Below are 24,705 nucleotides of genomic sequence, written 5' to 3' on the forward strand. Positions count from 1 at the left end.
TGCTAACTTTAACCCCCTCTCACCCCCTAAAGGGCCCATATCTATACAGGAAGAATGCAGAGTCCCTGTAATCACAACTACGCAGGTAAAAGCTACACTCTCTAAAGCCAAAAACACAGCATCCATGGGACCGGACAACATCCCAGGCTGCGTTTTACACGAACTTCAGAACTAACTGGCACCCCACTTAAGCACCATGTTCAAGAATAGCCTCGCATCAGGCTTTGTGCCCACTGAATGGCACACAGCAACAGTTATCCCACTCCACAAAGGGGGAGCCACCACTGATCCCGGGAATTATTGACCTATTAGCCTGACAAGCCTGGTCATGGAACTCAAAGAAAGACATTGGTAACCTCCAAACTCTGGATCCCACCCAGTTCGGGTTTGTGAAAGGCAGATCATGCCTCCTGAACCTGATCAACTTCTTTGAGGCAGTCACCAAAGCCGTGGATGTGGGTAAGGTGGTTCACACAGCCTATCTTGACTTCGCCAAGGCTTTCGACACCATCTCCCATTCTGGAATTATAGCTAAATTCACTAAACTAAGTATAAAGCCCTACGTCACAAGATGGGTTGCCAACTGGCTCCCTTACAGAACCCACACTGTAAACGTTGCAGACTCCAAATCTGACCTCAAGGCAGTGACAAGTAGAGTGCCACTGGGTTCCGTCCTGGGACCTCTCCTGTTTGGTACCTACTTCTCTGAAGTACAGGCTAACACAGAAGGCCTCTAGCTGACAAAGTTTGCAGATGACTGCAAACTAGGAGCCATAGTCAAGTCCCCAAATGATGTGGACATCCTACAGAAGGGCCTCAATGACACAGATGCCTGGTGTCACAGCCATGGCCTCAAGCTCAATGCCAAAAAGTGCAGTGTCATCCCCTTTGGTAAAAACTCTGTACCCATGAACTACCACATAGGCAGCAATTTACTTAACACCGAATGTGTGATAAGAGACCCTGGGACCCAGGTAGACAGCAGTCTCTCCCTTGATAGTCACACTGCCACAGTAGTCAGGAAGTCCTTCTACGTGGCACAACTCATCATAAAAGGGTTCTCATCCAGGAAAAAAGAAGTCATAGTTCCCCTCTACTCATCACTCATTAGACCCATTATAGAGTACAACGCCCCTTTTGGAATGTACCTCACAAGACATCTGCAGCAGCTGGAAAGGCCAGAGAAGTACCTCACAAAGAGGATTACTGGCCTCAAACAAATGCCCTACACTGACCGCCTCAAAAAACTCCAGCTTTACTCCATAGCACATCGCCTTCTCCAAGGTGATCTCTGCCGAACATATAAAGCTATGTCAAACCCAGAGCTGTTGGACATGCTACACCTAAAGAAATCCCAATCCCTCCAAGCTACATGCTCTAGGGACCTAAACTTTGCCACCACAATAAACAGGACACGCTGGAGGGACAGATTCCTGTCCCAGAGACTTCCTATACTCTGGAACAAGCTACCCATCTATGTCAAGCAAAGTTCTTGATTAGCACTCTTCAAGAAAATTCTTGATGAGTGGATGGGAAATATGAAATACACCCCGGGGATCATTTCTGTGTCTCTGCTGGACAGTGGCACAGGAAATAACTTTCTTGGGTGGCGTAAGCTATGGTACCTTGATGGCTAGGCTTACGTAGGCCCTTGGGCCGATAGCCTAGTACCTACCTATGAACCTATGGAGAAAACCTTATTAGATTTAAAAGGGTGAGAAGTGTAAAAAACAAGATGGGGTATACAGTCAATCTGCATTTCTAGATTATCCTCAGATTTGGGAAGATCATCCCTTCTTTTTGAATCTCTCTGACACTGTATTTTGTAAGACTGTTTTGCAGTACTTTATTGGGATTGCTTATTCTGTCTTCTCTAAAAGGATCCTGATTTGGAAGAAAAGTTTCTAACATAATTGGGTACGGAGGGTTTCAAATTCTGAATAATACTCGAATTAACTTTCCCATTTCATCAGATCTTTTAAAAGATTTCACTAAAAGATTGTCCAATAATGCATCTTTATTCAAGGAAGCATTCAAGAACTCCGCTTTCACATATTCTAGTAAATGCTGAGAATGCAGCCAGGGAAATCTTCTCACCATTGATCCAGTGGCAGCTACTCCTGAAATAGCATCAACAGTGTCATAAGAACATTTCATCATGTATTTAATAACCTAAAGCACAGAAGAAGGTAAAGACTTTAGGATTATCTTATAGTCTGAAGAAGGAAGATCAGCAAATAACTTTTTCATATTTTCAAATGAAAGCAAATATGCGAGCCTGACAATTCAATATTCTGAAAGCTAAGGTGGAATAGGGTTAGCTGCCATGTTGCTTGGCAGAAGATGGTTTTGACAGAAAAAACTGCAGGGACTGACATAGGGTTTGTTAAAAAAAAGTAGGAATGGGGAACCTTATAGGTAAACGGATGGCTGCCAAGTAAGATTATCCTTTAAGGCTGTCAAAACAGCGGGAAATTGTGAAACAGCCACAAAAAAAAAAAAAAGGAATCAAACTACAGCAAATCATATCTTCTTTGCTGGGACTCTAGCATTTGTTTTTGTTCCCAATGAAATGACTCGTCATCCTGGCAATAGTATCAGCTAGAGACAATTCTTCATGTGGGAAATTTAACAAGACAAAAAAAAAACTTTCCTCCAAGTCATAATCCTAATTCTTGTCCCACATACCAAGAATCAGAACCTTGAGAGAGAATATCCTTTTCTTCTTACATGAAGGGAAAACCCAGACTGTAAAGAATGAAAGGCCTTAAATAAACCTTTAGCAAAACCCAGACAATCATATTTGTTTGCTTTACCTAAACGGGACACAAGAGAAGAAAAAATGCTAAATTTATGCTTCTTTTTCTGTGGAAACCAACTGAGAAAAAGCTCCCTGAAGAATGGTCCTTTCTCTGGGAACCACACTCCTCAGTGCAGTCCCAAAAAGCATCATCATCCATCCTCTCTTCCAGTGCCAGCAAGCGTGGTTCTTCCTTGTCTGATGCAGACAGCTGAGTGGTTCCGGAAGACATGCCTGCCTCTCCTTCCTTAATGGCTTCCCAAGCAACACCAGAAAAGACCAAGAGAAACTGATGGATGATCAGAATACTCCAATCTGGGCACAGCAGCATCACCCATGGAAGGTCAAGGCAAACTGATCTTGAAGGGAACGTCTGAGGACAGGGGACCCAGATCCATCATTCTACCTAAACAAAGTGACAGATAAGCCGGTAGTAGAGGCTTAGTAGTGCTTTCTTTTTCCTGGATAATAAAGTAGGACCCTAAGTAAAAGCTGACAACCAACACAAACACATGCTCTAACTAACTCATAGCACCAAATTCTCCCAAAATGAAAAATTCCTGAACAGGTTATTTAACTGCCAAACTATGGGAAGTGAGAGTTGGCTATTAAATCCTTCAAAGTTGCAGCAGAGAGAGAGAGAAAGAGACTTGTTGATAATTTAACAGCAAAAGGTTCTTAGGTTTTGGAGATCTAACTGCTGATCAATGGCAAGGTATGGCCCATACAGCTTAGGCTACTGCAAAAGTGATCGAATGATGAACTTTGGTATATCCATTACTAACAAATCATATGTCATTACAGACCACAGACTGGTACTGTTTGGATATGGTAACGACTCATACAAGCACTGTGGGAGGAAATAACAGAACAGGAACACAGATTACCCTGTGTTTTAACTGAACGGACTATCTTAATTACAGCTGCATCTTAGTGTTGCTAGAAGCTTGTTTATGTAAGACTGTATTCCAATCCCTTAACAGTTTACATGCTAAGACCTGCTAACTGAAACTATCTTAGGAAATACTACTCCATTAACTCAATACAATGACATTAAAAAAGCGAAATTATGTAACAAGGCACTAAATATTTTAAATAAAATGCATGCACCCATTTCCTTATACACCCAATTTCCTTTCCAAAGCCAGGCTTAAAACTAATACCATATTCACATGTAACTGTCACGTATCTGTCAAAGAAATGCAAAATGTTTTCCTTACCTAGAGGTTGCAGAGCAGCTGCTGTGATAAACTCATGCTCATTTTCTGTTCTGTTCTGTACAAGATCAGCATAAGATACATTTTCTGTAACTGTTCCTGCAATATCAAAGATTATTACTCAGCAGAGCACTGCATACAGCACCACAGATATAGTATTCTGTCTCTAAGAAAATCATTCACTTCTGCACAGATCAAAATGTCAAATGGGTTTTTACAATGAAAGAAGAGCCAGTGTTGCACCACATTCGCATTCCACTTTTTATTGCAGGCAAGTTTCCAAATTCTAGTAACTTTTAAGCTACAGCTATGCTAGACTCTTAGACCCAATAAACTACTGTAAGGAATAACAGCTTACAAATATTACAGTTTGATATGATACACTAAAAAAATAAATTTTCATAATCAAGGACTTTTAATAAATCAAAGACACACAACACAATATTTTGACACTAAACTTCCTATTCTAGGCATAGCTTTATAATGGATAATTTAAAACAATTTATCCATTGCATTCAAGATTCATAACTAAGAGAACTAATCTAGACAGAGTAATCTTTATATAGGCCTCTAATACAGAAGAGTAATAGATAAATTATGATGTAATGTTCAGAATGATGGAAAATGTCCCTTATGTAAGCACTTTCTTCATGTCTGGCTAAGTGGACATGCAGATGTTGTTACACAGTGTACACCTAGTTCAGCACACAACAGGCTTGGATTTACTGTCATGTAAAAATGTAAACAGCTTTCCTTCAAGAGAAAGAGAAATTAACATAGTGGCAGACACAAGTATTAGATAGTAGGACACAGATAAAGACCACCAAGGCTAGGACTTCCAAGATGGCTGCACACTGATCAGCAGATTAATTTCAGTGCTTCCTGTGTGAAAAAAGAAACTCTAGAGAAAAGAGCCAGTAATACTGTCATCTTCAGTAAAATTCATTTTCTGTCTAGTAAGTACATTGTCTGGATGCCAGCAAAGAAGAAATTTAGAGAAACTGACAGAAATTTCAGAAAGGGCAACCTGAAAATACTGGCTGGGAAGAATTCTGCAGTTGTTCAACAAAAAGCAGTTCAAGCTTAATCTTTCATGCACAAGATGGGTTCCAGTAATTTATAGAGGAAAAAATATACCAAATGTACTCAGAGGTGATTAAAATAAAAGAAACAATGAAGGAGCACACGTCAACTCAAAAAAACTAAAGGCTAGAAAAATAGAAGCTTTAACTAGATATTCGGATGAACTGATAAACTGCAAAAATTAGGAGATTAAATTAATAAAAGGCTGTCTGAGACTTCTCTACAAGATTTTTTTTTAAATGATAGTGTTAAAAGACTGTGCACAAAGAAAATCTGAGATTTTCTTCTGTACAACAGAAATTTGAGGGAACAGATTTTATGAATTTTATAAAACACAAATAAGCAACTGGACCAGTATTCTACAGCAGGATTTGTTAACTGACAGGCACAGCGAGTGTATGCTCCAAACTTTGCCTATGAGAAAGAAGACAAGACCTGTATTAGTAAAGATGCAATTCTACAAATAGAAAGACTTGATCCTGACAAAATTGTGACAGAAGAGAGGTATAAAAACTGGAGACAGCAGAGTATTTGTGGAAAATGATTATACACTGTACACCATGCAAAAGAGAAGCAAATTTATCTCAGCAATCAGGGAATGTCAAAAGGCAGTTATCAAATTCAAGCTGCTATAGCCAGCTGTCTTTAGATTTTTTTTTTCTTTGATGATCAAGGACATATTCGGACGCAAAACAGGCTAAGGAGGAAATAAAAGTGTACCTAACAAAACCTGAGCCAGCAAACTGAAAGGGACTCTGCTTCCCATTCTTTTGACAAAAAAAAACTAAGAGATTTTCCCAGTAAAACCTTTTCCAATGTTCCAAAGGAAAATTCTTGAGACACAGAAAAAAGCACAGTATATTACTAGGAGAATCAGTGTACCAAGGATTTGAACCAGAGCCCAGTGACGGGCGATAGAGATGACTTTGTTAAACTTTGGGTGGATAATAAAGCATAGACCCAATCATATGCCATTAATGTTTAGGAGGACACAGAGGAAAAAAGAAACAATATACAAGATGATTTTTATTATTATAAGTATTTGTATAAAATGATTTAAAATATAAAAAAAAAAGTTGTTCTTACCATAACGTTCCATGCGTGTTGTCTATCTCCGTCCCTTATTCTTACTTGTGGGTCAGAACGGATGTGTCAGATCTGTCTCAGCCAGTTCTCCAGTTCGAGGTCTTCAGCAAAGCTTGTGGGCCTCAATCTTTACCCATAATGCTTTCCCTTAGTTACCTCAGATCTTGTTTGCCCCCCCCCCCCCAGTAGCACATGGAGAAGAACTTATGGAGTAGCAATTTCCTGAGAAATATATATATATATATATATATATATATATATATATATATATATATATATATATATATATCTATATGGGTCTACTTCATATGATAGACCATTTGATCGACGTTCATTTGTTTGACAACCAGTATTCAATGCACTTAACAGGGATTTGCCCCCCTCCCCAATGTTGTGCGACCCTGGAGTTGTTATATATAGTTGGGGGGTGTGGAGGGCACAGCCTACCACATTGGGGGGGGGGTGTAGGGGGCGAAGCCCTCCCACCTATTTTCGTTTAAAAGCATGAAAATACAAGAAAAACTACACATTTTAAACGAAAATAGGAGGGGGGGGTTGTGCCCCCCCAACTATATATATCAAATCCAGGGTTGCAAAACACTGGGGAGGGGAGCAAATCCCTGTTAAGTGCCTTGAATACTGGTTGTCGACCAAATGAGCTGTCGATCAAATGGTCTGACGATCTTATGAAGTAGACCCATATATATATATATATATATATATATATATATATATATATATATATATACACACACACACACACACACACACATATATATATATATATATATATATATATATATTTTAGATATATATACACACATACTACTATAAATTAGAACCAGACTGAAAGGGTATATGTTATCCAGTCTACTAGGAGTATAGGCAGGGGGAAGGAGAGAGGGTTGTGAGAATAAAGGACAAGATGGACAATACACATGGAACGTTATGGTAAGAACATAACTTATTTATGCAATGTTGTCAATCTCGCCTTTATTCTCACTTGTGGGACTGCGTCCCAGGCAATTGAACTCTTGGGTGGCTCATGGGAAACTATTCCTCAGACCCACAGAACCAAAAGAGGTTCTACTCCTAGAGGCCTGATCCACTATGTAATGAGTAATAAAGGTATGAGATTTTGCCCAAGTAGCTGGAGCACAGATACTATCCAGTGGTAGTTTTGCCTGAAAAGCTGCAGACGTGGCCACAGATCTAGTGGAATGTGCTTTAACAACATTTGGGAGGGCTCTGTTTTTAGAATTGTAAATTTGGGATATATATACTGATAGCCATCTAGATAATGTGACATTTGAAACCGGATGACCTTTCCCTGTGTCAGAATATGAGAAAAAAAGCTGATCTGATTTTCTGAATTCCCAAGTTATGTGTAAATAGAAATGTAATTGTCTGTGAACATCTAGGAGATGCAAGGAATACTCTCCTTTATTTTGGAAGTTGGGAAAGAAAACTGGAAGGTCTTTAGATAGGTTAAGAGTATTTTCTGTGACAACCTTAGGTAGAAAGGATGGATTAGTGCGTAACACCACCCTACCTTTGTGAAAGATTAGATATGGTGGATTTGTGGACTACTCTTGCAACTCAGATACCCTTCTGGTTGAAGTAATAGCCACCAACAGTTTTCCAGGAGAGAGATTTCAAGTCACATGTGGCTGAGGGCTCAAAGGGAGGAAATATAATATTAGAAATTGAGATCCCAAGGGGGCAATGGATATTTATACGAAGGTGCTGACATAACAGTGGCCTTCAAAAAAGCTCTGCAAAGTCTGTGCGACCGGATAGGACGGTCATTTTCTCCTATATGAAAATTAGAGATTGCAGATAGTTGAACTTCAGCTGAAGCTGCCGCTGCTCCATCACTGAAAATCTCTAACAGAAATTGTACAACAGAATGAACTGGTACTGTAAAAGGGTCTATTTTTTTTTTTTTTTTACAGTTTGTCCATACTTCTTCCATTTGCTTTTGTAAAGTTTTCGAGTAGATGTTTTATGAGATGATAATATAATATGCTTGACTGGGGAGGAGAGGGATGAAAACCTGGCAATTAGGGAAACTGGAGCAGCCAAGCTGTCAACTTCAGTGTGTTTAGGTTGGGATGAACCATTCCCGACAGGTGTGTCGGAAGGTCCAGAACTGGGTCCAGAATCCAGGGTTCTTCTTGAAGATGAGGCTGAAGAAAGGCGAAAGGGGAAACAAATTTGACGAGACCAGCAGGGATCAATTAGGATAATGGTAGTCACCAACACACTCGCTTTCTGTAGAAACTTTAGAATTAGAAGAAATGTGGGAAAAGTATAAAGAATTCCCAGGGGCCAATCATGAACAAGTGCATCCCTTGCTGACTCCCTGTAGGAGGGATCAGGGCAAGGTAGTTGCTGCATCTGGCATTTAAGGGTAATGCAAAAAGGTCACAGCAAGGCTGGCCCCATTTGCTAAAGATCAGTTCCGTAACTTTCTGACTGAGGGAATACTCGTACGGCCATAGAATGGCTCTGCTCAGCTTGTCCACAATGAAGCTAGATTTCCCCGGGATATGCATTGCTATTAGAAAGTGGTTGAAGGATATTGCCCAATGCCAGACCCTGACAGCTTCTCGACTAAGTGGGTATGATGAGGGTCCCCCCCTTGTCTGTTTATATACCATATCATAGACATGTTGTCCATTTGGATTGCTATCATTCCCAGAGGAAGAAAGTCCTGGAATGCTTGCAACGCTAAAAGCACTGCTCTCATCTCTAGGACATTTATATGCAAGTGAGCCTTGTGATCTTCCCCAGATGTCTTGAAATGTCTTCCTGAGAAAAATGCCATGGTCACCGTGGCCAGAGATTGAGGAGGAATGAAAGGATGGCCTCTAGGTACTGAAAAGTAAGTGAATCCACCACTGGAGATCTTTTTTGCAGGCATTGGTTATCATGATCTTGTGAGACATTGGAAGTGCTGAGATTAACCAATGAGCAAACAGCATCCACTGGAGAACCCTCATGCGGAGACATGTTAGTATGACGGATACAGCCATTTTTCCCTAGGACCTGGAGAACTACTTCTGTGGTGGTTTTGGATTTCTTTACTAGAAATTTGACAAAATGACAGAGGTCATCTACCCTTTCTTGTGGAAGTACTGCTATCTGAGTGGTGGTGTTTATCTCTGCTCCTCTGAACAGTAAAGCTTGCGATGGTTCTAGTGCACTTTTTTCATAACTGACAATAATGCCTAGAGACGAGCAAAGTTGAAGGACATAATTCCTTGACTGGAGTAGATAAAGCCTGGTCGGAGTAGTTATGATCCAGTTGTCCTGGTATGAAAACACAAGGAATCCTATGGGTCCCAGGTGAACCACTACTACTGCCACAAATTTGCTGAGCAATCTGGGGCTGTAGTGAGACCAAATGGTAGAGCTCAAAACTGGAAGTGACTGGCTCCTAGCCAGAAGCTCAAGAATCTCCTGGGCCGCCTGTCTATTTGAATATGGTAGTGTGAGTCCTGAAGTCCTACAGAGCACATTGAATTGTCTTTTTCCAAAAATGGAAGTATCTACTGCAGTGTCACCATCCGGAACTTGGTCTTCTTTACTGATTTGTTCAAACTGCTGAGATCCAAAACGGACCTCCAGTCCCCTGTTCTCTTCAGAACTAAAAATAATTTTGAGTAAGTTCCGGATCCTCTCTGGTCTGAGGGGACTTCTGGGATGACTCTTTTTGTTAACAACTTTCACATTTCTATAGTCGCTTATTCCTTTTCACTGGGTGGAACATCTGAAATCACTTGTTGCTAGAGATAGGAAGGGAAAAGGGGATGATGTATCCTCTGGATATTATGTCCTGCACCCATGTGTTGTTTATCTTTAGCCAGGTTTCTTGGTGCAAGGACAATTGCCCCCGACTGCCTCCAGAGGCTAGAAATCGGGCACTCCTTCAGGAGCACTGGAAAGGTCTCCCAAAGAAAGATTCTCTGGAGCCTTGATTTTTGTGGTACTCCTCTGCCACTAGGGCAGCATCTTCATTATTGATTCTCACCTCTGCCTCTGGGGGAACTTTCACCTTGTGTGTCCTGGTAAGACCTCTTAAGAATTTCTGAACCAAATTTTCCCACTACCTTTTTGACCCTTGGGAAAGGGTCTAGTAGGAGTAGAAAAATGCACTCCAAAGGCAGACCAGGTCTTTCCCTCTTGTTCTCACCTGGTCAGCGTTTCCTTCACTTTCCAAAAAGAGAGGAGCCATCAAAAGGTGCGTTAATGAAGGAAGACTTAAAGGGTTCCACAAAATCGCAAAGACTCATCCAAATCTACCTCCTAAGAGAGATACCGGAGCCTGCTGCCCTACTCCTTTCATCTGCTGCATAAAAAAGGAGTCTCATGGACGAGTTAGCAACTTGAGTTCAAAGCAGCAAGCTGAGCACCGACTTTCCCTGCCACTGCATCAGCTACAGCCCCTTGGAGGGAGTCTGATAATTCTTTAATCAGGTCCCTCTGCAGTCTAGTGAAGTGAGTGAGAATTCAGAGACTGCAAAGTAAAGGTCACTAATGAGAAGACACTCTTCCCATACCTATCCATAGCCCTAGAGAGTCCTTACTAGAAGGATGGATAAAGGTACTTCTCTCAGAGTGTCCCTTCCTAGTGGCTGCTGTCACGACCATTTCATCAACCCCTATACCCTTGTTAGAAAACTTTTATCTTTTGGGGCAGTGATGTATTTATTTGGCCTCCTAAGAGTGGGATCTATCGTGACTGGGGTCTCCCAAGCCTTTCAGGAGATTAATTCGACAAGCTCGTTGAGAGGAGGAGTAACCCAAGAAGTTGATGGGAGAGATGCAAAGTCTTCAGGAAGACTGACTCCTCAGCCTAAGGGGTGGAGGGCTGCCAATCACCTCTCTGTTTTAATATTTCTAGGATGTCTCCAAAAGAGACATCTTCAGGAGATGATCAGGGGACCCTACTGCTTCATTGAGGTCGGTGTCAGATTTGATAGACTCTTCTGGTGAGTCAAGATGCCTTCCTCTAAGATTCCAAGGGACCTCTACAGTGGGATACTCTGGAAAAGTTCTGAAAGAAGTGGCAATACCCTGAGGTACATCCTGAGGCCTAATGTCTCCGCAGACCTGTGGAGAGGGCCCGTGAAAAGACGAAGACATCTCACCTAAAGGGGGAGGAAGAACCAAAACATATTGCATCCCAGACAGCGAAGTAGTCCAAGCCCTCCTCACTGCCCCAAAGGCAGGCCCCTCCACACTCCGAAGTCCTAAGATCTGACAAACATGCTGTCAGAGCCAAAGGAAACTCCGAAGCAGAAGACAGCAGCTCTGAAGCAGAGCTAAGAGCCAAATGCACCCATGCTGAGGGCCCCAGAGGCATAGACAGATCTGAAGAGATGTGAAAAGTCTCTGTGGACCTGACAGGGGTGTGTCAGCTCCCAGGGAGTATCTGCTTCGAAAGCAAAGAGACACTCAGGACAGATGTGGGATCTCAGAAAGGTATGGGTCCTGGACCCGATACCGACACAACCTGGATATTGGAAGCCTCCAGATCCGAAGTAGGGGGATGGATCAGAGGCGGAACTGTAACAGAAGAAGGGCTTTGAGTCTGACCCGATTCCTCTGGGCTTGGATCCAAAAGAAGTTTGGCCAAAGCGGGTGTTTTCAGAAGTCTCTGTATGACCCTATCCACATCTTCATCAGACGTATTCCTGGTAGACTTCCTGGACAGGGAAGGTGATCTTGATGTAGCTAACAGTGGAGAAGGGAACTGAGAAGAAATCTTCTCAATAGAAGGAGATCAGCTCCTATGCCTACATTCAGTGGAAGTAGTCGGCGCCAATGAAATTTCGCGCTCTGAAGGAGTTTTGGAGCCAGGAGGAGATGTCTGCTCTGACAGAGCCTTTGGATCTGTCAATTTTGGAGCCTTCTGCCTCGGCTCCAATGAAGGTCTCCGAGTTGGTTGTTTTTCTGAAGGATCGGGAGATAAAGCCTCTAAGACAGCTAATTTTAACAGGCCTTTCAAAATGTGTTTATTTGTACATTCCATTAATGCCCGCTGGTTGAAGTTGTGGCCAATGGAACAAGACTTCTGTATATGAAGAGGCCCAAAGAATACACACCCAGTGTGTGAATTGCTAAGGGGCATCTTCTTAAAGCATTTTTTGCACTTCTTGAAGCCCAAAGGTTTGCTTTCTTGTTTTTGGGACACAATTAGGAAAGGAGAAAGAGAGAGAGGAGACAAGAATACAACAGTCACGCTAAGAAAGAACAAGTCCTCTAACTTAAATGGACTTCACACACACACATGCAGAAGCAGTATCTAAAGACTCTAAACTCTGGTGAACAAAACAGAGATAAACTACTACTACCACATTTTATATATATATATATATATATATATATATATATATATATATATATAAAAAAAGGGGAAGAAGAAGAAAGGAAATATATATAAGACAAAGTCAGTAACGTCCTCTACCTAAAACGTCTGTTCCTGGATGGATGCCCTATAATTTAAATGGATGTCTAATAAGGGAAACAGCTGGGTAAAAAGTAAAAAAGCAAGTTATTTAAAGGTATTAAAAACTAGAGAGAACGGTAACTTTATCCTAAAATAAAGTAGTGAAAAAAGTCTGTACTTAGCCCAGAGCTATAGCTGACGAACCTCCTCGTCATGCGGCAAATGAGATCTGAGGGTAACTAAGGGAATGCATAACTGGTAAAGATTAAGGCCCACGAGCTTTGCTGAAGACCTCAAGCTGGAAAAATGGCAAAGACAGATCCGATGCATCAGATCACACACAAGTGAGAATAAAGCACGAGCGACAACATCACACTGCATGTCTTATATAGTAAAGCAGTTTTGTGTAGTGTGTAACTGGAGTATTTTAAAGGAGAACCGCACCCACAGGCTCAAAACACATGTTTATTTCATCATGGTTTGGTGTTTCCTACATTTTTAACACCACTCGGGGACTATTTAGAGCTTTTTAAATATTTTTATACACAATTTATGACTGACCACATGGGGTCTGGCATCTTGAAATAATTCTGATCGTTTAGTCTGCCTCTAAGTATCTCAAATTGCACTGTTTGTCTCCAAAAAAAAGTGCATCATGTTAGCCAATTTTCCCTAAAGCTCCTGTCGGCATTCTCTGCTGTGTTATAGTCACCTACGTTTGGTTAAAATGTTATCCTTTTTCAATGACTACTTCAAATACAAGCAGTGCAAATGCTACAGAACAGAACTGAAATGTGCATTTTATTGCTCTTGCTTCTTAGAAATGCTAACTTGATTTATTTTGTGAAAGCTGAAATCTAGTTCTTCAAGTTATCTCCCCTCCCCTTCACACCTATCTTCCCTAGCTGTCAAAGAGCTAAGGGTAATTTCACCCATTATCTGCATGTGATTGACAGCTCACAGCAGGTGACCAGACTAATGTACTGTTTTCTTGTCAGCCTTTCCTTCCTTACAGTGGGAGACTTTTTTGTAGCCCTCCTCCTGTCCAATTTAGAACCAAGCTCCATAACACTGGGAAAAATCACTGCTTTGCAAAGCATCAAACTCCCACTTATTTTTCCTTCCTGTTTGGTTAAATAGCTAACAAATGATACACTATAAACATACACACACACTTGCCCCTAGCTTGCATTCACACACACACACACACACACACACACACACACACACACACATTTGCCCCTTGCTTGCATTCATTCACACACACACACACACACACACACACGTGCCCCTTTGCTCTACAAAGATGTAAACATGGATGCAATCCCAGCTATTGCCATGCATGCACGCCCAGCAAAGACAGCTACTTAGCACTTGCCATTATAGTTTGATAGAGAGATTTATCATAAAATGATTACTGGCTTCAAAAATGCAGCTTCCCAAACCCCAGAACTGGCAACTCCTTCAAAAGATTTCACATAAATCTGTTATAGACAATCAACAGAAGTGAGACTTTTGCTCACCCTTATAGGGTGTAGGGGGCTGGGCAAGGCAGCTCTGACATCAGAACATGGGAGGTCAACTGGCTCTTCTACAGAGCATGCAAACCAGCCAGTGCTTATGACACTTTGGGGGAGGAAAGGTCCCTGTAACTACAGCAAGAGCACTGGCAGATGTGACATCATTTAAGAGCCAGCTAGAGGATTTTCAACTTTGTTTTCAAAGTGAAAGTAAAACAGTACGGAAAAGTAGCAAGTCTAAGAGGTAAAGCAGTTGAGTGGATTACTTTTTAAAGCTGCGGTTCTGATTTGTTGAGGCTGTATCAACTAACAGGGACTAAAAGAGACAGCAGGTTAAGCAATCTGCTTGAATATCCCATTGTCCCTTAAATAAGGGGGGAGTCTTTTCAGTGACTGTTGTACGTGTTGAAGATACCAAAGTAAACAAGTACTTTTTTAGTTATAAGAAATACAGGTTTTACAGGATGAATAAGTGATGAAAGGCTGGATAAAAGCAAGTTTAATGTTAATATGGTATGAGCTCCTGGGGTGATAGGGTGTAAAAGTGCACTTATTATATAATTTATGGAATTAAAATATGTTCTCTTATTTTTACAAAGGTGACTGTCAAAGAAATGCTCTTTGCTTAACATATAAAAAGTTTTTTTATAAGCAATATGCTTGAAAAATAAGACAAAATGATGAAAAATGCTACATTTCTTACATCTACAAAGACATTTGTTTGTTTTTCTTCCATCAGCAGATGTTCAGTCAACAAATTTGTAACTGAAGGCTGTTGTACATTCTGTTCTGAGTGAAACTTACAAAGATTCATTGCTGATGTCTTGTACATGGAGACAGCTGTACTCAGAAGCAGAAAATCTTCAGAGTTCTGAACATTTTTTGCTGAAAGAAATGCAAAAGTTACAGGTAGAATGGCAAGCAGTTCAGTAAAAAATGAAACTCTAAAATGATGGGAAGTGATGAGAGAGTAGCCATCCTATCAGCCTTAATGAATTTACTAGAACAGTGTTTTACTAGAACAGCATACAATACAATTTTATTTAAATATAGCCAGTGAACTTTTTCTTAGGACTAAAGGGTAATGTTTTCTGAAAACATACAAGTTGTTTTTCACATCTGAGAGGGGAATATATATATATATATATATATATATATATATATATATATATATATATACAGGAAAAGAACAAACAGCAATCAGTGTTAAGTGGGAACACAGGCTATAACATGCACTTTAACATGGGTAACCTCTACTTTAGGTTAGGTAATGCCTGTCAATACAGATGTCAATTCAGGGTAATTGCTCCTATCTGGATGACTAAACTTAATTTCTTGAAGATAAGCATACTTTTGTGTGTTTGTTCCAAGTTAATAAGGTATGAAGGTGTTCTGAAAAAGTATTTATTTTTTTGTTTGAGGGTTTTCATTAAAACAAAAGGTCTTGAAAAATGTGGCATGGGTTCAAATGGACATGAGAGGAAAAAAGAAGTTATGTATTAACCATAACGTTCCATCTGAGTAGTTGTACTTCATTTGGCTTCAAACTGTGGGTATTCGGATCGGATTCGAGATGGCCGCACCACCAGCATCTGAACCAAGCTCTTCCTCCTACCCATAATGCTCCTCCACCTCCTTTTTTCCCTCAGATCAAGTTTACTGAATCAGGAAACATAAGCCCAAGCTAAATAACCATACCACTAGAAATTCAAACAGTCTAAACAAGTATTACCAGAAGAGCCACAAAGTGCACCTCTCTCATATACCCAAACAGGACAATAGTGACAAGGTCAGGAGGAAAAAGGGAGGGAGGGATGGTTGAAGACAAATGAAGTAAACTACTCTAATGGAATGTCATGGTGAATACATAATTTCTTTATCTGAAGTAGTTTACTTCATTTGATCTTCAACGTATGGGACACACACCCCAGCTACCAACATCTGGGTGCCCCCCATGGAAGGATATTTCTGAGCACCGTGGAGCCAAATGATGTCCTACACCTGAATACAATGTCCAATTTGTAATGGGAAATGAAGGTATGAGATGAGGACCACGTAGCTGTAGAACAAATATCATCCAGCGACACTCTAGACTAGAAAGCCGCTGACGTTGCCATAGATCTAGTGGAATGGGTTTTTATCATACCAGGAAGGGAAATGCCTTTGTCAGAATATGCCTGGCTGATACATTGGGAAAGCCATCTAGCAATGGTGACTTTGGAGACTGGTTTGCCTAAAAATGGTTTAGAATAAGATGCAAACAATTGATCTGATTTATGGAAAGAGTTTGTTCAGTGTAAATAAAACCTCAGTTGCCTTTGTACATCCAATAAATTTAACTTGTATGCGCCCTTGTTTTGGAAATTTGGGAAGAAAACCGGAAGACTGATAGTTTGATTAATATTGTTTTTGAAAGCCACTTTTGGAAGAAAGGAAGAGTTAGTGCACAGGGAAACCCTGTCCTTATGAAACACCATATATGGAACTTTGATGGACAAAGCCTGAAGTTCCGATACCCTCCTGGTTGAAGTGATAGCCACCAAACAGGCAGTTTTCCAAGAAAGAAATTGCAAATCTACCATTGCTACCAGTCCAAAAAGTGGGGAGACTAAAGCTTGTAAGACAAAAATAAGGTCCCCAAGGAAGTGTTGGATCTTTCACTGGAGATCGCAGCATGAAGGTTCCTTAGACGAGACTAAGGAAAACATGCTTTCCCACACATGGAAGTTTGAGATGGCGGCCAGCTTAACTTTTATGGTAGAAGAGCTAGCCCCTTGATTAAAGATAACAAACAGAAACTCCAGAATAGCCAGAACTGGAGCCGTAAAAGGATCTATATTCCTTTGACAGACCCAAACAGAGAAGCATTTCCATTTGCTACTGTATATCTTTCTGGTAGAAGACTTATGAGCTGCCACCAAAATGTTTTTAACTGGAGAAGATAAGCCAAGAGTCCTAATCATTACTGGAACTGGAGCAGCCAAGCTGTAAGCTTCAGACTGTCCAGGTCTGGTTGAGGAATCCCTGAGGGTGAGAAATGAGATCCAGAACAGGATCAAAGATCTATGGTGGAACTACTAGGTGAAACCAGAGAGAGGGAAACCAGACTTGGCAAGTCCAGAATGGTGCAATGAGGATTATTGAGCTCCCCAGGCTATAAGCTTTCTCAAGAGACTTCAGAATGAGAGGTAACGGAGGATAAGCATAAAGAAGAATGGGAGGCCAAGCATGAACCAGTGCGTCTCTGGGGACTTCCCCCTGAGGGGGGTTCAGAGAGAAGAACTCTCTGCACTTCACGTTGAAAAGAGATGCGAAGAGATCACAGCAAAGCCAGCCCAACTTGAGGAAGATCTGCTCCGCTACTGAAGGATACAGAGACCACTCATAAGACATCAGAATAGTCCTGCTGAGCCTGTCCATCAAAATGTTGGACTATCATGAAATGTGCATTGCCACCAGAAAGCGGCCAGTGGAAACCGCCCAGTCCCACACTCTCATGGATTCTCGACAAAGGGGTTAAGATCTGGTTCTGCCCTGCTTACTGATATACCAAACTAATGACATGTTTGACTGGATGGCAATTGCCCCCAGAGGAAATGGACATGAAGGGCCTGCAATGCTAGAACCACCACCCTCATCTCCAGGACATTGATATGCAAATTGGTCTTGGACAGGGACCAAGTGCCTTGGACGGTCCTTCCTGAGCAATGCCCCCCCCCCCCCAAGCTGGGAGGCATCCGTGGTCACTGTGTTCATGGGGAATGATGGAAGAAAGGGATGTCCTTGGAACAGATCCAGGGACAGAATCCACCAGATGAGTGACTCTTTGCAGGCCCGTGATATGCATATCGGATGAGACAAAAAGACCAGAAGGGACCACTGAACCACCTACATCCACTGGAGTATTCTCATGTGAAGATGGGTGAAGGGTAGGAGGGTGATGGTGGCTGCCATGGAACCAAGAGCCTGTAGAAATGTGGCTGCTGAAGGGGTGGAGGATTGACGAACGTAAGAGATGAAGTTTCAGATGGTTTAGCCCCTCTGGGGTGAGATAGACTCACATTTGTGTAGTGTATAGCTGAGCTCCAATGAAGTCTAATCTCTGGACTGGGACAAGGAAAGATTTGCTGAGGTTGATTGTGATGCCTAGTCTGCTTGCAAGAAGAATGAAGTAATCCGTGGCTTGACATAGTAGTCACCTGGTAGGGGCAGCAAGGAGCCAATTGTCCAGGCAGGAGTAGACCTGGATTCCCTGAAGCCTCAGGTGGGCTGCTACCACCACCATGACTTTGGTGAACACCATGGGGACTGTTGTGAGACCAAAGGGTAGAGCTCTGAACTGATAATGATTAGCCCCCAGCCTAAGTGAAGAAAAGTACAGTTTTGTACCTACCATAAATGTAGATGTCCGAACAGGATAGCATCTGCAGTCATAACAAATGGGTTGTCCTGTCGTCAGGCAGCCCTTCGGTCGGCCGGATTCCAAAGTCTGGGTCCGGCTTCGGCTGATGTCGCACTTCACCCGACGTCATCTCTGCTGGTCTTCGGGTATAAAGGCATCAGCCGACGCCATTTTCCTCAGTGTTTCTTGCCCCAGATGCCAGTTGCCCTCTTGGAAAGCTAAATTTTGGATAAATGCCAATGTTTCCAAACAAGTAGAAGGCAACCACAAAAAATAAGCATGTATGTACATATATACAAACAAATACACCATAAGAGACTCCCCCCCAGCTAGCTATTAGGAGGGTAAATACCCTAGGAGTACCACAGAGGGGAAGGAGGGTGGGTAATCCTGACTGCAGATGCTATCCTGTTCGGACATCTACATTTATGGTAGGTACAAAACTGTACTATGTCCTTCAAGGATGCATCTGCAGTCATAACAAATGGGTAGAATACCATAGCCAACTAGGGGTGGAGGAAGAAAAAATGATGGTGTAGTTAGGATCCCTTGCAGTACAGCAGTGGCAAACCCTGCTCGGGATCTAGAGTATAGAGGTAAATTATAATGCTTGGCAAATGTATGCACGGAGGTCCAAGTAGCCACCTCAATAATGTCCTTGGTTGCCACTCCTCGTAAGAAAGCTGTGGTAGTGGCTGTAGCCCTTGTAGAATGAGGTCTTATGTTCTGTGGAATTGGTTTTCCATGGTAGGAGTAACAGAATCTTATGCAATTTCCTATCCATTTGGAGATTGTCTGTTTGGAAATTGCTTTTCCTTCCCTTCCTGTTGCATAGGCTACTAAAAGCTGGTCAGTTTTTCTATTACCTTTGGTTCTGTCCAGGTAGTAGCGTAACTGTCTATGTACATCCAAGGTATGCAGCAGTCTTTCCCCCTGTTCTGTGGATTGGGAAAGAAGGTAGGTAGGTGGATTGCCTGGTTTAAAGACACTCTGGATACCACCTTAGGCATAAATGTAGGATTAGTTCTCATGGACACCCTATCTTGATGGAAGATTAGGAAGGGTTGTACTGCCATTAAGGCCTGTAGTTCCGAAACCCTCCTTGCTGAAGTAATTGCCAGTAGGAAAGCAGTTTTCCATGATAGGTGTTGACGATCTGCTGTTGCTGCTGGTTCAAATGGAGGGAGTGTCAATTTTTCTAGCACAAAGTTCAAGTCCCATGCCGGTAATGGTGGTTTCCTAGGAGGTTTTACATTTTTGATCCCTCTGAGGAACTGCCTGAGTAGAGGATGCGAAAAGACAGGTGGATCGAAGCTGTATTCTGCTGAAATAGCTGATGCATGTATCTTGATGGAGGAATAAGACAGGCCTGTATGTAGAAGCTCTGCCAAGTACTCCAGGATGTTAGCAATATCTATGTTCGACACATCTTTTCCTCTTTCAGTACTCCAAATGACAAACCTTTTCCATTTTCCTGCATAGTTCCTTCTTGTTGAAGGTCTGCGGGCTTCAAGGATAATGTCTTTAACCCTTTGGGATAGGTCTGGGTTAGTTGCTGCTATGTGATGTTCCAGGCAGTCAGTTGCAAGGTTTTTAGGTTTGGGTGCATGATGTTGTAGTTGTTCTGAGTTAACATCAAAGGCATCAGGGGTATTGACCACATTCTCCCCCGAGACATGCTCCTCAGCAATGGGTACCAGTGTTGTCTTGGCCAATTTGGAGCTATCAGGATTATCCTTGGACGTTCCTCTTTGATTTTCAGTAGTACCTTGTGCATCAAAGGAAGAGGTGGAAATGCATATGCTGTCAGGCCTTTCCAACTGAAGGATAGAGAGTCCACCTTCCATGCAAGTGGGTGGTATGTCCTTGTGCAGAATTTTTTGAGCTGGTGATTGAGTGGGGATGCGAATAGATCTATTTGTGGCATTCCCCATTTCTTTGTGATGGCCTTGAAGATGTCCGGGTGTAGCATCCATTCGTGAGCATCCGAGGTGGTTCTGCTTAACATGTCTGCTAGGGTGTTTTCTTTTCCCGGCACAAACATTGCCTGTAACTGGATGTTGTAGCTCAGAGCCATATTCCAAAGGTCCAGAGTCATTCTGCATAGGGGGTATGAATGAGTGCCTCCCTGTTTGTTGATGTACCACATGACTGTGGTGTTGTCTGTCCTTATCATTAAATGGCCTTCTTTGAGGAATGGTCTGAATTTCTGGATTGCTAGTTTTACTGCCAGCATTTCTTTTTGGTTTATGTGCAGGTGCAGCTGGTCTTGAGTCCACAATCCTTGTATGCATTTGTCCAACATGTGCGCCCCCCAGCCTAGGTCTGAGGCGTCCGTTGTGATGGTTTGGCTTGCTTGAAAGTTGTGGAAGGGTAAGCCTGGGTTTGACTGGCATGCTTGAGCCCACCATAGGAACTCCTGTTTCAGGCATGGGATTAGTGGGATTTCGGTGTCTAAGCTGTGCCTGTGTTGAGACCATAAATTCTTTAGGTACCACTGTAGCTTTCTCATATGCAGTCTGGCATGTGGGACCAAAATTATGCATGATGCCATGAAGCCCAAGGCCTGCAGTACATTTCTTGCTGTTAGTTTGTTCTGCTTTGTTAATGCCAAGAAGTAAAGAGGGAGTTGTTGTTGTTTTTCTGCAGTTAGGAATGCCATTTGTTTTACTGTGTCCAAATCCGCACCCAAGAATGTTCTTGTTTGGGATGGTATCAGTCTTGACTTTTGTAAATTGACTGTGTATCCCAGGGCTTGTAGTAAGCAAATGACTCTTTGTAAATCTGTTGTCAGCTTGCTTTTGTTGTCCGCTTGTAACAGGCAGTCGTCCAGGTATAGATAAAATTTGGATTCCCTGTAGCCTGCAGTGAGCAATTACTGATGCCAGGCATTTTGTGAATACTCTGGGCGCAGTAGATAAGCCAAAGGGCAATGCTGAGAATTGATAATGCTCTGATCCTGCAAGAAATCTGAGGTATCTTCTGCAATTTGGTCGTATGGGGACGTGCAGGTATGCCTCCTTGAGATCTAGAGTTACCAGCCAACACTCCTTGCCCAGCATGGGAAGAAGTTGCTGTAGGGTCAGCATTTTGAATTTTGGCAGTGGTTGTGTCTGTGCCTCGGTTATTGCCTTTCCACTGTTGTACTCTGTAGGCACCTCCTCTGGATTGATTTCTGCCTCTAGAGCGTCTATTCCTGCCTCTTTGAGATTTTGAGGAGTCTGGAAAGGACCAATTTTTGGCAGGCCAGTTCCTGCTAAACCTTGGGGGCTGAACCTGTAAGAAATCCTTAACTGTTTGTACAGATTTTGCCTTCTCTTCCATTTTCTTCATTACTTGCTGAGCAGGTGTACCAAATAGACTGGCCTTATCCATAGGAGCATCTAACAGCTTTGCTTTAACATGATCCGGCAAGACCTGTTCTTTCAACCATGCATGCCTTCTTATCACTGTGCCAGTCATGGCTGATCTAAATGAAGCCTCCAGTGCATCATAGCCACATTTTAAAGAATGGTTACTAACCTGTTGGATGTTATTCACCATTTCTAAAACATATTTCTTATCTAAGGAGTCATCAGAGGACAGCTTCTTAGTTAACTGATCAAGCATAAACTCTTGGTATTGGATCATATGAAACTGATAGTTTAAAGCTCTCGCTGAGAGAGTAGCAGAGGTGTAAACTTTTTCCCCCCATCTCTCTAAGGACCTGGATTCCCTTTCAGAAGGAGTAGGGTTTTTTGCTGAGGTCGAGGCTACTGCCTTAGGCCCCTGGGATATAGTCTCAGGGTCTGCAAGTGGGGCCTTGTATAGGTGGTGATGAGTGTCTGGCACCCTGTAAAATCTATCTGGTTTGGCAGGGGCTGGAGGTAAAGTATCAGGAGCAGTGCAAACATCATTAAATGCATCATCCACAACAGGCAGTACTGGAGGTATAGCTAAGGGCCTATGTTGTGGTAAGTGCAGAAATGTCCTAAGCCTTTTCTTGAATCTGAGAAATCTTGTCCCTGCCATTGGAATTGTTCTCTCATGGCATGTAAGGTTTCCCCAAAGGAAAATTCCTCTGGCGGAGAGGCAGATGGAATGGATTCTTCAGCGTCGGAATCTTCATATGTAGACAAAGGAGCCTCTGGCTGGTCTGTAATGTCTGAGTCATCCGCAGAATCATCAGAGGACACTGGCTCGGGGGGCTCTGCTCTAGATCTCTTTTCTGGTGGCTGAGAGGCCCTGTCTGGGTGAGATTGGCATCCCCTAATTAAGGATATTAAATCCTCTGCCAGAGTAAGCATTTGTGAACTAGAAGTGGGCCTGTGTGAGGGGGGCTTAACAGGCACTGATTTAACAGTTTTGGCTGCTTTAGCCCTGGCAAAGGCCTTAATGGACATGGCTGCAGGAGGCCTAGCAGCACCACGTGCTGGGGTAGAGACATCCAAAGGGATGGTGTCTGATAAATCACTAGGAACCACAGTAGTAGGCAAAACTTCTGAGGCCGATTCAACTAAGGTAGCAGGAGCCTCAGTAGTAGTCATGGATTCGGCTGAAGATTGACCGGTTTTCTCGGTTTCGGCCGAAAGCGAGACACTCGCGGCTTGCTTAACCGTGGTTTCGGCCGAAACCGCGGACCGCGAGTGTCGGTCTTTTTCTTTGCGTTTTTTAACAATTTGGGTAGTCGGAGGATCCGACGGCATAATGTACGCAAAATCCGAGCCGAAAAACTGTTCAGCAAACTCCGACCGACGTCTAAGCGTTCGTCGGTTGAAGGAAGCACAGGCCGAACAGGCTGCTACGTCGTGGTCTGGGCCTAAGCAAGGCAGACAGTAAGAGTGGAAATCTTTATGAGGTATTTGTTTCCCACAAGTTAAAAAGTTATTGACTTTTTCTGACATCGGCTGAGGCAAGAAAGAGTCCCCAACGGGGTACTTAGCTTTTTAGAAGTCTTCGAAGTAGTATTCGGTAGTAGTAATCTCTGGATCTGACCGACCGGCACTTGCGAACAGCTTCTGCTTCGGGCGCCACGCGGCAAGAAAGACGGAGGAAAATGGCATCGGCTGATGCCTTTATACCCGAAGACCAGCAGGGATGACGTTGGGTGAAGTGCGACATCAGCCGAAGCCGGACCCAGACTTTGGAATCCGGCCGACCGAAGGGCTGCCTGACGACAGGACAACCCATTTGTTATGACTGCAGATGCATCCTTGAAGGACATCCTACAGGAACGCCAGTTCATCTTGATATGATAGTACGCATCCTGGAGGTCGATCAAGCACATCCAATCTTCTGCCTGCAGATAGGGCGGAATAGCCTGAAGTGAGACCATCCAGAATTTTACTTGGCTACTGACAGGTTCAGAACAGATATATCCAGAATGGGTCTTAGGTCTAGGGTCTTGGCACTAAAAAAAACCTGGAATACATGCCCAATCCGGATTGATCTGGTGGGACAGGTTGGATGACTTTGTCTTAGCAGCTTTTCTAGCTCCAGTGCTGCTTCCTCCCTCTGTGTGGGTGGAACATCCAGGAGGAGTTTTGGTTGAGGGAGGTGGTGCCATGAATGGAAGGGAATAACCTCTGGATATGATTTTTAGTACCAAACAGTCTGTCGTAATGGACTCCCACTCCACTGGGTGCTATGAAAAATGGCCTCTGACTGTCTCCAGAGATGAGCAGTCAGGCAAACCCTCAGGTTGCTACGCGGGTCTGTCCAAGAAAGGCTATCGAGACCCAAAGTTCTTTGGGCCTCCTCTGCCTCTGGGCCGGCGTCTGTTGTAACCCCCTCTGCTTCTGGGGGAAGAAGAGTCCTGAGTGTCCCAGGAAAACTGAGATTTCCAGAATCACATCTTCTTTGTCCCTTGTTGATTCCTTGAAAAGGATCTTTGGGGGTGGAGAAGCAGATCCCGATGGTAGACAGTGTCTTCCCGTCCTTCTCATTCTGGACCAGAGTTTCAGGTATGGACTTCCTAAACAGGGAAGAGCCATCATAGGGAGCATTTACAAAGGATGCCTTGAAGGGTTAAAGAAAAATGACAACTGGAGCAGGGCGTGGCGCCTCATGGCAACACCAGACCCAGCAGCCCTGGTGGCTCCTTCCGTGGCATGGGAGAGGAGATGCATGGACATATTCGCAACTGCTTTCAGAGTGGCCAT

At 42.8% G+C, this 24,705-nt stretch overlaps 1 protein-coding gene across 2 annotated transcripts in view; it reads right to left on the bottom strand.

Moving 5' to 3' along the window:
• Window positions 1–24,705, bottom strand: part of LOC122790475 (zinc finger protein 521-like) — a 3,214,752-nt gene that overhangs the window by 930,818 nt on the left and 2,259,229 nt on the right. For both annotated transcript variants that reach the window (XM_044058016.1, XM_044058015.1), the window contains exon 26: window positions 4,021–4,116. In XM_044058016.1, coding sequence (XP_043913951.1) covers window positions 4,021–4,116 — 96 coding nt within the window. The remainder of the gene's footprint in view (window positions 1–4,020; window positions 4,117–24,705) is intronic.

This window comes from Protopterus annectens, chromosome 16.part0 (assembly GCF_019279795.1).
Source record: "Protopterus annectens isolate FY-2018-M chromosome 16.part0, PAN1.0, whole genome shotgun sequence".
In the NCBI taxonomy this organism is placed as follows: domain Eukaryota; kingdom Metazoa; phylum Chordata; order Ceratodontiformes; family Protopteridae; genus Protopterus; species Protopterus annectens.